Genomic DNA, 13160 nt, shown 5'->3' with positions numbered 1-13160 from the left:
TGGGGGCAGGGGTGTGAGTTATGTTTTATAACCTGGTAATGTCCTCTGCCCGTTGCTGCTCCGGCGGCGTGGCGCTCTGGGAGTGGTCTTCAGAAGTACCCGGGGTAGCTGCCGAAAGGGTGCTGGGCGCAGCGCCGGCCGGGGGTGCTGACCTGACTTTGGTGTTGGGGAGTCGGTGGTCCTTCTTCCATTTCATGCGACGGTTTTGGAACCAGATTTTGATCTGCCTCTCAGAGAGGCACAGCGAGTGGGCGATCTCGATCCTTCTCCTTCGGGTCAGGTAGCGGTTGTAATGAAACTCTTTCTCTAATTCCAGGACTTGCTGCCGGGTGTAGGCTGTTCTTGAGCGCTTGGGTTCCCCTCCGTTATAATTGGGGTTCACTGGGGGAGGGGGAGGGGAAAAGCAAATAGTGGGGTTCAGAGGCAGCAGGCACCCCGCCCCCCACCCTCACCTCATCCTCAGCTCTGAGGAACAGGAGGAGGGAGTGGTGGAAATAAAGTCATCAAGCTTAAATGGGTTATAAAGAAGTTGAAGGAAGCTGAAGACTTTGTAGTGTAATAAGAGGGGAATCCTCATTGTAACGACACTGAATTATTTATGCGCCCTTAGAAAGCCAGCATAGTTTTCACACATACATAACAGATCGTAGCACATGGCTCGGACTGCCCAGAGTAGCTAAGCCATAAAATTTATGGGGGATGTAATTACCCATTCTCGCTCGTAAATCCAGTTCAATTGTGCTAACCCAGAGTCGCTCCTGGAGAGAGAGGGGGAAGGAGAGAAAGGAGGACGGGGGCCAGAGGGGGCCGAGGAGGGTGGGGAGCGCTAGGGAAGAAGAGAGGGAGGGGGGGAGCAAAAAGCAAAGTTGCCTACCCGTGCTAACGTGAATTTTTTTCATCCATGGGTAGACTATGGGTTGCTTGCTGGCGGCGCTGGAGGGATGGTCGGGGGCTGGCTGGCTGCAGGCTGGCGGGGCTGGGGACGGGGAGGCGGAGGCGCCTGAGAGAGGCGCCGGCTCGCAGAGCGACTGTGATTTCTCGGGGTGGTGGTGGCCCGCCTGGGCCGGCCCGTGGCCTCGCGAATTGCCCGGCCCCTGGAGACTGGTGCAGCTATACTGGCGCTCAGGGTAGCTAGGGCGCGGAGGCGGTGGTGGGTACAGCTCCTGGTGGTGATGCTGGAATCCCGATTCCCTGGTCCGGCCGTAATATTCCGGACTGTGTTCAGGGATGTAGCTATTTTGCGAATATTCTTCGCATGGAGGAAATTTCGGATCGATGTAGTTAGAGTCCATCAAATACGAGCTCATGATCATTAATTTCTGGAGTGGAAAATAATTTTTCTCGCTTTGTCGTTTTTCTGCTCCATAAAGCCCTCCTACTAGCTAGCGACCCTGTAAAGTTACTTTCACCATGTGACTCCGCCGGCCAATCACACGGAGCAACCCAGTCCCCGGATAAGGAACCGAATCGCTTTATTCAAAATGTATCCAATTTTTTTGTGTGTGTAGTGGTGGTGGTGCTGGGGGGTGGGTGGTGGTGATGTGGGGTTAGCTGGCAGGGGTTGGGGTGCCGCCAGTGCACATCCCGTCAGACTGACAACCCTCCCCTGCAAAAGGAGATGGGAAGCTCCCGGCTCCCCTCCAAAGCCCGGGCATTGGGGGCTGTCGGGAGGCAGTGATTCAGCCCCCGCCCAGGGTCTCCCCTCAGGCCTCTGCTGGGCCCCGTGGGCCTCGGCTCTTGAGCTTTTCCAGAGGTCTCCATTCATGGCGATCGTGTCTCAGTCTGTGTAGGTCACCGGGCAGCGCCCCTCTTTCGCAGGAAGAGGAAGTTGAATGAGGACTGGAGTGGAGGTTGGATGGGGAGGGGCCCAGCCTGAGCCGAGGAGGCTGGAGAGCCTGGAGTGCCCCCCATCCAAGGATACCAGAGTCCAGCCCTCTTCCCCATACACACTCACCCAACCCTCTGGCCATGGGGCCGGCGAGGCAGGGTCCCAGCTGGACCAGGCAGGTAGAGGCAGCGGGATGCAAATGATTCTGACGTCATTTCTGGAGGTCTGGGGGTTGAGCCCCCGCTGAAGAGAGACAGGAAGTGGTTGGCAAAAGCAGAGTTCAGAAGTCTCGCCTTCCCCTGCTACCCACTGACCCTCCCTGCCCCAGCCCCAGAGCAGAGGATCTCTTCTACTGCTGGCTCCTGTTTCCACTCCCCATTCAGCCCGGCCTGCTATTTTCTGACAATTATCTCCAAGGAGCTGGGGCACGGAGGAGAGCTTTCTGCCAGGAGTCAGTGCCCTCTGATGGTGCCCAGCCAAGACCCTGAGAGTTCTTTCTCTGTCCCCACAGAGGGCAGACCTAGCTAATAGGGAGGCCTGTGTGGGTAGAGCCTGCTTGCTTCTCGCTAGGAGCTGTATCCATGTAACACGTGTGTTTACATGTAAACACGAATTCCTAAGGGCCAGCTCCAGGCTGCTTTCCAAAAACGGAAGGCTAAGCTCACCAAGTTGGGGAGGCAGGGCCAGCCTTGGGGGTCTCCAGCCCATTCACACCCCCTCCCCTCTCTCTGCCACCCACTCACAGTAGTACTCTGATGGAGGAGGGTGGCAGGGCCATAGAGAAGGGAGGGGGCCAGGAAAAGCTGCTTTCCTAACCACCACCCCCCCCCCCACCCAGCTAGGGGTGGCCCTGTCAGGCCACCGATTCCAATTAACTGATCGCCCATAACTCAGAGTTGGGGGGGTAGCAGAGGGGAGAGCCCAGGGAGGGAGCCGGGTCCCCTTGTTGTACTTGATAACAATTATAGTTTAAAATCATAGCTTGCCGGGGCTCGGCTATATTTTACTTGATAACAATAAAAGTGACACATAAAGTTAACTGTTTATGTTTTATTTATTAGACTAAATCTGCCAGCGGTGGTAGGAGCGCTTGCCTCGTCGCTACAGCTTTTATAGGGCTGTAAAACGTCATAAATCAGTCTCGCGGAATCGCCCGCACTCTTTGTGTCGGCGGCGGCGCGGGGCTGGCGGCCGCTGGCTGCCTGCTCCCTCCTTTCCACGAAAAGTCGTAATGTGATTTTTTCCCCTCTGATTTTATTATTATGATCGCCGCCGTGATTAGTCAATCTACCTTTAATTCGCCGCCCTACGCTGCCTCCTCCCAGCCCAGCCTGGTTGACACTTGAATAAGTACCTTTTAAAACGGCATAACAACTATTTGAGGGTTTAATTAGAACATCTGCAATTAAGGGAATGAGGAGGGGAAAGGGAAAAAAAATAAAGCCCTTGTGAGAGGGAGACTGGAAGCAAGAGATTCCCATCCTTTCTTCATCACCTTTGGGATGTTGGAGAGGGTTTGCACTTCCAAATTAGGGCTTCCCCAGAGGGCTGGAATGAGAGGGAAGCTGGACCACAGGCAGTGCCCAAAGGGTGCTGATTCCCGCCTGGGCCCTCGCTGCCTTCCCTCTTCTAATGTTTAGGCCCCCAACCCCACCCCAGGCTCAGCAGGGCCAGCACTTAGCTTCCAAAGAGCTGGCACTTGGGGGTCCCTGAATACTCTCTCTCCAAGAGGACAGTGCCCATCCCCACTGTCACCTGGCCAGGTGAAGGAACAGGAGTTCTCCAGAGGCTGACCACCTCTTATGGAGATTCCCAAATTCTCAGAGTTGGCTGAGAACCCTTGCCCACTCTTGTCTGGAGCCCTCTGCATGTGAGGACAGGCTGGTTAGGTTGGAGAGGAACTTGAGACTGAGAGTGAGGGGGCAGAGGAAGGCTACTGCTTGGCTAACAGTGGTTTGAGTTGTGTGAGGGCTGTCTTATTTTAATCATTGGTGATGGGGGTGGGTTCATTAAAAATTGCTGGAAGAGGGCAAAGGGAAACCAGTGCTGAATCCTAGTACCTAAGTCTGAACTATAGTCCCAGATGACTCCATGGGGAAGTCCAAAGCTCAGCAAACTTTGGTACCCTGCGGAGAGGGTTGATGAAGAGGGAGGAAACCGGGCCCCACTCCTTGCCCCCTTCTAGGCCTGTACCTGGATAGGGCTGCCACACCTGGAAAGGTGAGCTGTGAGCCTGACTCTCCTCCTCTCAGCCCTCACACTCACCTTCTACCATCCCTGCCCTGGCCCTAACCCTCTTTTCTTCAATCTTCACCCTCCTGGACTTGTTAAGAAGTCCTCCCCAATATGTTGCCTGTCACATCTCATCCGGGCCAGGTTTCTGAACTTCTGCAGGTGGGTCAAGGAGACTGACTTTGGGCCAGTGTAAGTAGTAGACACAGAGGGTTCAGATGCCCCCAACTGAATGTCAAGTCTGTCTTTGGTTATTATGGTTAACATATATGCATGCACACTATTAATATTTATTAATATATTAAATGCCTCTTTATGCAGCTATAAATATGTAGAGTTCTCATTCCAGGTTTGTGCAGCTAATGCAACATGCACATCCAGAAAGTGAAATCTCCAAGGTTCCCCTAAACGTGCCCACACTCATCTATATCATTTACAAAACAACACCAGCAACTCCCTTTGGGCTCCTATAGCTTAATAGCAAGGAAGTCGCCTATCACATGGGTAAAATACCACACACATACACACAAACATTTTCACCTGGATATTATTACAAGCACAGAAATAAAATCCGTTCAAAGGGCTTTTGCACTTAGCAATGGCTTAATTGGGAGGGGGTGGGGGTACTAAAGCAGCTCTCATCTGTGATGAATCCTTGTATCTGGTCCTGTCTTCTTTTGTGTTTCACCCTCCTGCCTCCCGCCTTGCTGGCCCAGGGACCGCACCTCTGCCCTGTCCTCCACCTTACTTTGCCCCAGTTTTATTTGTTTTTATTTTTTCTGACTACCTTTTGCCAGCATCCAAATGCTCGCTGCAATTGCCCCTCCACCCCATCCCCTTTCTAAATCTCGATTTGGTTTCTCTTTCGGAAACACGTTTCAGTACAAAGCGCTTCCCTTCTGACATCGCTGAAGAAAAATATGTGTCCATTGTGTGTGAGGCCTTATTGTGCCTGGATTACCATACTGACCGTTGGATAACCCATATTCCTCCCCTCCCCAGTAACAAGCTGCCGGCTGAGAGAGCTCAGCGGCTCCACAGATTCTCTGCTGCATTAAAATCTCACCCCTCTCTGATTTTTCCAAGGGAGAAAAATAAATGGGTGAACCAATTCAGGATTTGGAGGGCAAAGGGAAGGAAAATGAGGGTCATTCCTTTCCCTACTCTTTAAAATGCAGGGTTTATGTGTGTGAACGTTGTTGTTGTTGTTGTTGTTTTAGGGATTAAAAATTGCAACATGTCTGTTTCCTTTCACTCACATAAATTGACTTTTAGATGGTATGCAATCAGGCAATTCATTTCACTTTGATTTTTTTTCCTTTGGGCAACTTGAAAACCCCAAACTAAATCAAGGCTCATATCCCATTTTTTTCGTGTGTGTGTGTGTGTGTGTGTGTGTGTGTGTGTGCGTGTTTGTCCCTTTCTAATGCCCCAGCCAGGGCTAATGTATGCAAAAGAATATGCAAATGCTTAATTGATTTTTTCTTAAATCTCTTGTCAGTAAAAGTAATGAATTGGTCTAAAATGATTTTAATAACCTGGATATGTCACCAGAAAATACTCAACCTTTTTTCTTCTCCTGGAATAGCTTATAGTCTCAAAAAAAAAGCAATCATGGAATGTTAATTTGCCCCCCTTTAAAATATTGAAGATGAATTTCTCTTGTTTGTTTGGAGACCATAGGCGAGGTCCTCTCATGGATTTCCCCCGCCTTGCCTTGCCTTCCTTGGAATTCAATTTTCCTTAAATCTCGTTTAAAGTGGCTTTTTAAAAAGTGGCCGCATTTTAATATTGGTTAGACAGAGTGACCTGCATTTCACCTCGGGTGTTTGACTTGTTCCAATAGGTCACTGCCATGGGGTTATTGATGAGGAAACTCCATTGAAATTTGTCTCTTCGCAAATGGCCTTTAGATCTTCCAGCGAGTTCAATAACTAGTTATAATGTGGAAGGGGAAAAATGAAGGCCCTGGGCTAACGAATTTGATGTTTCATTTTTATGCTGGAGAAATTGTTAGTTAGAGATTGGGTTCCCCACCACCTTCCTCCCTCATCCCAGCCTCATTGACCCCCACCCCTCTTCAAGACTGCTTTTTAAAACTTGGTTTGGGGTGTCCCTTGCTAACTTTCATGCAAGCTTTAATTCTTCATATTATGAAAATTGTTGCTGAAACTTCTGATGTGTGGATGCAGGAACCTTGCTCTGCTGCAGGTTTGTAACCTGAATTTCTTGCTGGGGAGGGGGAGTTTTATTTTTCAAGGAACCTAAATTTGGCTTGAAAAGATCTAGAAACCAGGCTGGCCTTAGGTTAGTTTATGGAGGGCTCCCTGGCCTGGTCCTCCCAGTATTAAAGAGATGACAGGAAGCTGGAAACACTTTTAAGAGTTTATGAGGGTATCTCAAAGTGCCTTAATCTATTCTTGGCCTCTGAACTGCCAGAGACCCATGAGATTAGGCACCCAAGAGCAAAGAAGGCAGAGACTGGGAAAAGCTAAGGATAGAGAGAGAATTCTACAGCAGGCAAGGGAATCCTGGGTCCTCTCCAGGATCAGCGTCAGAATTCATGGGGACTCAGTCGGGTCACCTCTGTTGCTTCACAAGAAGGGTGACCCAGAAAAGCTCAATTCCCAAAGACCATGCATTTTAGTAAACTGAAGAGAGTCGAGGAAAAAGTGGGGTGTTGGAGATTTTATAAGCTTTCCCTTTTTCTGGAGTTTTTAAGGGAGGGAGAGGAAAAGGCAGAGGAAGGGATTGGAGGTCTTTATTTTATTTACCCCAACCACAGTCAAGTTGGGGAACCCTTGACTCCTCGAGAAACCTCTGTGAGAAAGAACTTTGGAGAGCGCGGTCTCCTGGGCTGACCCAGCGATATCAGATCATTACCATGATTAACCTCAATAATAAGAACATCTTCCCCTCACAAAACACAGCTCCCGGGGTGCCTTTTTTCCCCTTCCAGGAACTGTTCTTTCTCCTTTCCCGCCCAAAAGGATCCAGTTTGCTCAGCCCCAAGCTCCCCCTTTAATAACCCCGTCTGCCTCGCACACCCCTTCCAAGCCTCGGCCCATAGATCGGCATGCCTTGAATCCTGGGTTGGAGGAATCAAGGCCGAGAGAGATTTCTAAGTGCCTGAAACTAGGGTGTCACCTCCCTCCATCCCCTCAAACCCAGAGGCAGCATCTTGATGCCATTTGGGTTCGCAAACTTGCCTTGGCAAAATTGTGGCACCAGTGGGATCTGGGGAACGGCCTTCAACTGCAATTGCGCGTCTCAACCCCACAAAAATGGGAAAGTCGGAGAAAGGGCCATCGGCGGTTTCAGGGTCTGGCCTGGGAGAGGGCACCAGAGTCTGCTCTTCCCAGCCAAGTGGGAGTCAATAGCGATGTGTTATAAACTTCCCCGAAGCCCCTTCGAGCGCTCTGTTCCTGGCGGGCGAGCCACGTCCCTAAGCCGCTCGCCAGCCTCGGCCTGCACCTTGGCCCCCTCCTCCGAACCCGGGACCCCCAGCTTCGGGCCTCGCCCCCTCCCTGTTTTAATTACGTGATTGATTTCCGCTTTGGCCGCCTCGGGACTCCTCTCCCTCCGACTGTTTAAATCTTTCTGCTCCCTTTTTGTATTTCCGAGTCTTCCCGGCGGGCTGTAATTTAGAGGCGGCCCCTCGGCTGCCGGCGCGCACCTCGCGGCCTGGGTCCGGGGCTGGCTGCGGCCTCGCCCTACATTCCAACGAAATGGTCCTGCCGCGGTGCTCGGGCGGCAACCGGCTCTGCGGCGCGGGACTCTCAGGCTGTGGTCCTGCCCACTCGCTTTCTGAATTATTTTGTGCTCCATTATTCTCTGATAGGAAAACGTTCCCTTTGTGGGTTATCCCTTCAGGCCTGGCCTCAGAGCTGGGCTCTCCGCGATTCTGTGCTTTTCTCCTCCCCCGAATGAGGTGTGTGTTGGAAGGTCTGGATTGAGCCCGGAGGAAGCGCGACGCCTGGCTCCAGGCTTGCGGGGAGCTCGAGTCCCTTCGCCCCAAACACCTGGGCCCCGCGCTGGCGGGCGAGAAGCACCAGAAGAGACGCGAATTCGGCCACAACTTTACGCCGGTCAGCGCAAGAGGGCCCACCCCGCTGCGGCCCCTACCCCGCAATAGGCGGTGGATCTGACTTTCGCTCCACAGCCCAGAGGCCCCCTCGCCCTGGCAGCCTCAGCGGGCACCCTGCAGCAGCCTGGGGTGGCTGCGCCCACCTCCGCCCGGGAACACGCTGTTCAGCCCCTCCACCCGACGGATTGAAGGTGAGGCGAAGGAAGGGAAAGAGGGGAGAAATTGGTGAGAAGAGTAGACTTAGGGTGAGAGGAGAAAGGGGAAGACAAGAAATGAAGAAAAGGAGCCCCTTCTCCCACTGTGGCTGACTTCTTTCCATTTCTCTTTTTCCTCCCCAAACTGCTGGTTTTCCACTTAATCTCTCATTTATTTACAACAAATAAACATTGCTCTGCTTATTCTCCTACGTTGTGTTCATTCTTTGATCTTTTCTAACGAGGCAGCAATTAGTTACTATTAACAGTATATATATACACATATATATTTTTTCCTCAAGGTCAGAAGGGGATTGGGAATGTCTTTCTGACTGGGAAGAAGTTCAGTCACACTTGAGTTGGCCACAACCTTCTCCCCGTCCCCTGACCTACAACACCCCAATACTTGCCCCCCAGGCCCCCTCCCCCACAGCAATGTTGCCGGGTAAATAAGAGTCCGCCTGCCTGGCTATTAGGATTCTGGAGACGTTGGCATCTGTAGCAATCATTAGTCAAAGCCGCGGAAGCCAAAGGAGCCGAGGAGTTGGACAGAAAAAATCTTGGAAATGATATACAGGAGCCGCTGAGGCATCAATCCCAGCCGATAAGAGCGGGGTTGCTGGGAGCAAGGCGGCCGCTTAATTGGGCCCTGGGCACCAAGAACAACCGGGGAGGAGGAACCTATGGGTTGTGCAATAACCCTGGCATCATTTGGGCACCCTACAAAAATTGTTGGGGACTTGATCCCCTTTTCCCCCACATTTCAAAGGCCCAGTTGGGGGTGTAGGGAGACCTACAAGCCCCTGTCAGCCTCTCGCCCTGGGGATCCAAGAGGAACTGGGCTGGAGGACTCTCCCCTTCCTTCTCTCCCCCTTCCTTTTAGTGGCTATCTTGAGAGGTAGGGAGCCTCAGCTTGGATCTTGGGTCACAGAGGCAGCCTGGAGGCAGGCTATGACCCTTAGAGTAGGTTTTTGGGGGCAGATAACTCAGTGGGACTAGCTTGGGAGATAGTCTTGGAAATAGAGACAGAATTACTTGCTTTAATAAGCTAAACATCCAAAATATATTTGTTCCCTACACCCACTCACCTAATATCTTTGTATATCACAGACGCAGAGATAGAGAGGGAGACAGAGAGATGCAGTAAGTTTAAGTCCTTCTAGAAGGGAGATCTATGCCCCTATACACAGATGCATGCATTATGAAACCATCTCTAAACATACGTCCAAACATGTAAGTTTTTCAGCAAAAATGCAAAGACTGTAAAGACCTCTAAATATGTAGCTTCAATATGTAGCTATTTTATGGGTTAGGATCCTTGCATAAATCTAGATAAAATTTTCAAAATGCACATTGAACACACATGTAGCTCTTTCCAACCAAGAAAAAAATTCCCAACTATTCACTAGGTGTTTCAAGAGAGTTGTACCAATACATCCTAGCATATACGTCCAACCACTATAGAAAGATTGGTAAAGTGCACACAGGAATTCGACCGAGGACCATTATGTTCACTATGGTTCTATAAATCTAAAGATCTATAAATCTGCATTTAAACATGGAGTAAAAAGGAGTATAAAACATACATCCTGATATAGACATAGAACGAACTATCTACAAATACATTTTCACATATATAACTATAGGAGTGCTGAGCTCTCTGTGAAGATTATTTGCATGGAGTCCTAGGAATGAAGAAGAATCTCTAGTGCTTGTGGGTTTGGGGTATCCCAGCCCAGGCTTCTCTGAGAAAGAAATGAGGGTGGACTAGAGCCTTCACAAGTACTAAAAGGGCCCAGGAACTCATATAATCTATGACATATTTCTAGCATATAGGGGCATTTTACTGGCAATGAATATAAGCCCTGATGCCTGGGCCTGAAAGCTTCCTGACCTGATCTGGCTTGAACTAAGGCTGAGTTAGAGGGCTCTTAACTTCGTTTTCCTTCAGCTCCTTAGCCCCAGGCTCAAAGGAGGGACTTGCCAGGGAGGGGGTGGGGGATCCTTAGAAGGGGAAGACTCATTATCTTTAGGAAATGGAGCTATTTAGGTAAAATATATTGTTTGTTTGGTAGATAGAGATGTGAGACGGCTGGGGGCTTACACACACACACACACACACACACACACACACACACACACCCCTGCACCCATCTCTTAATTACAAAAAACCCAGTGACAGACTGCAGAGCTCCCTTCATTCATGCGGTACATGATGGGGTTCCCCTATGCCCCCCTCCCATCTCCTCTTATTCCTAGCTCCCATGAACTCTTTCTCTTATACATCTAAAGTTCTACCTTGTCCAAGGAGGTTTGGGGCTTGGGGAAAGAGTGACAGGGAGAGATGAGCCCCAGAACAGAAGAGTCCTGATATCTACAGCCAGGCTCTGAAGCTATTTACCTTCAATGTTAGTTCCTTTGTGATTGAGGGGTTGGGGGACCAGGGACTGCATGGGCATGAAAGGAAATGAAAGGTTGCATTATTTTTTAGGGGAAAACTTTGAGGGGGAAAAAAATCACCAACTAGCCTTTTAAAAAAGAAATTGGAGGCAGAGGATTTTGAAGACTCCAGATGCTCTGTTATAGTTCTCCTTTAGTTTACTGGGGAAGGGAGGCAAGGAGGGGCCTCAGGTGGGCTTGGGGAAGTGCAATCCAATCTACCAAGCCAGCTTTGGGGGAGAGTGATTTACAAAGCAAAACCTCAGATGCTACTTCCTGAGAAGTTACCAGATCAAAACACCCTCCTCTAGGTGTTTACGACCCTGTCTTTACTCCCAACAGGAAAAGCACCCTCAATAAAACCTCAGCCCATGTCCCCATCCTCCACCCAGGGGATGGGGAGAGACACAACATAAAATGAAAGACCTGACCCTTACTACTCCCTACACACACACACACACACACACCCTGTATTTTCCAGCCAGAAAGTTGACTTTTAAAAGAAGTATTTACTAGACAAGATTTCTTTCTAATGTCTAAGCAAGGGAGCCCTGAGGAGTTTGGAGTTTGAGCTTGGAACAGTAGGAGAGGGGGATTAGATCAGATAAGATTCTGGCCTGCTTAGACCCTCCATGTCTGTCCAAATCCCAACAACTCAGTCTGGGACAACACGACACTGATCACAGAAAGCCTGGCTGCCACCATCCCTGGAGTCAGCTCTAGGGTTTGGGTTTTCCAGAAAGGCAGAAGGAAGGAAACTCAACAGCTGCTCAGGGCTTGAGGGGTGGGGGTGGGGTAGGGAGGACAAATGGTTTCGAAGCTGGGCTGACGGGAAGAATGGAGTGGGAGGGAAGGAGAGGGAAGTTGGTTCCATACTGGTTACTGTATCCAGCCCAGGCTTCTGACCTCTACCATACCATCCTTGGGCACATATATGTATTTCTGTGTGTTCAAGTATTCTGGTGTTCAGGGCCAGGAACTAGGGGAAATGAACCCTAGGGAAGAACCAAGCCTGAATTGCCTCTCTCAGACCTGTGGTGCAGAACCCAAAGGATCCTAGGTGACCAGGCTACACATTTCAGCCAGCCTACATGGGGTTGCAGATCACTGTAGAATTTTTTTTGTACATGTGTGCAGGTGTAGAGAAGCAGCCTTCTCTCTGCACTGGCTCCCTAGCATGCCTGGAGCAGTGGACTGGCTCAGGGCCCAGCCCAAGTGTTCAACCTCTTCTCATAGCTGCTAAAATGTGGTCCTTAGAGGCTGAAGAAGGTCCTGCATAACCGAGTTCAATTTTCCCAAGTCCCACATTGCACACCCACACCGCCTCCTCTGAGGTATCTCTGTTCCCCTTTTGCCTCTCAGTGAACCTTCGGATTGGGAGAGGGAGATGATTACAAGGGTTGTGTAGGGCTCAAAAATAAAGAGATCTGTATCACCCAAGTTCCTCAGCCCAGACCTTGTCTGGCAATTCCTTGGGTTCCTGGGGCCCCACTGAAGCAGCTAGTGGAGATATTATCAGAACAGACACACTAATATGGGTCACAAGGAGCCAATAAAAGTGGGGAGGGGTAGGAAAGGATGTGACTTTCTTGGCTCTCAAATAGCCTTGTCTTCTCCTTAAATTGAATCCCTCACCCCAAAACCCTAGTTTGGCATCCTGATTCCAGATTTTCTTTCTTTACCTCAAAGGGCTTCAGGGGCCCTAGTCCCACTAAAGAAGAGGCTCAGGGTGGTGGTACTTGCCTTCTCAGCAAAAAAGACCTAATTAAATCCTAGAACAATGATGTTTCGGCATTCCCCCTCTCAAAAACTCAATCCAAAGCAGTTATGGAAGAAGAGCGATAGTCAAAAAGAGAAAGTTTACGTAGATATTAGGAGGGGTTGAGGCACTCATAAAATCTCTTTTCCCAGTGCCTGTGTGGATAGAACCAATCTCCCCCATCTTTGTTTCCTAACTCTTTATGAGAACTGGTACCCAGTGTGAGAAGTCCACACTGAGGGGAGAGTTGGTCTCCAACAACCTGCCACACCATTCACTGGGGAAGAATAAGTGTGTCCTTTAATTCTAACTCATAAAAGAGGAAAATGGGGCCAGCCGCAGTGGCTCATGCCTGTAATCCTAGCACTTTGGGAGGCCAAGGCAGGCAAATCACCTGAGGTCAGGAGTTTGAGACCAGCCTGACCAACATGGAGAAACCCTGTCGCTATTAAAAATACAAAATTAGCCAGACGTGGTGGTACATGCCTGTAATCCCAGCTACTTAGGAGGCTGAGGCAGGAGAATTGCTTGAACCCAGGAAGCAGAAGTTGCAGTGAGCTGAGATCCTGCCATTGCACTACAGTCTGGGCAACAAGAGTGAAACTCCGTCTCAAAAAAAAA

At 50.0% G+C, this 13160-nt stretch overlaps 1 protein-coding gene across 2 annotated transcripts in view; it reads right to left on the bottom strand.

Moving 5' to 3' along the window:
* HOXC4 (homeobox C4) overlaps positions 1-13160 on the bottom strand; it is a 38307-nt gene continuing 25147 nt past the window's right edge. The window contains exons 2-4 of one of the 2 annotated variants that reach the window (XM_011992591.1): positions 1955-2071; positions 875-1319; positions 1-381 (exon numbers count right to left, since the gene is read on the bottom strand). In XM_011992591.1, coding sequence (XP_011847981.1) covers positions 26-381; positions 875-1313 — 795 coding nt within the window. In that variant the 5' untranslated portion in view covers positions 1314-1319; positions 1955-2071 and the 3' untranslated portion in view covers positions 1-25. Of the gene's footprint in view, positions 382-874; positions 1353-1954; positions 2072-13160 lie in introns of those variants that run through there. The other variant, XM_011992592.1, reaches the window with a different exon arrangement.

Source organism: Mandrillus leucophaeus, unplaced genomic scaffold, assembly GCF_000951045.1.
Source record: "Mandrillus leucophaeus isolate KB7577 unplaced genomic scaffold, Mleu.le_1.0 Scaffold414, whole genome shotgun sequence".
NCBI lineage: Eukaryota > Metazoa > Chordata > Mammalia > Primates > Cercopithecidae > Mandrillus > Mandrillus leucophaeus.
Note: the sequence above shows the minus strand (reverse complement) of the source record. Positions and strands in the feature narration are given on the sequence as shown.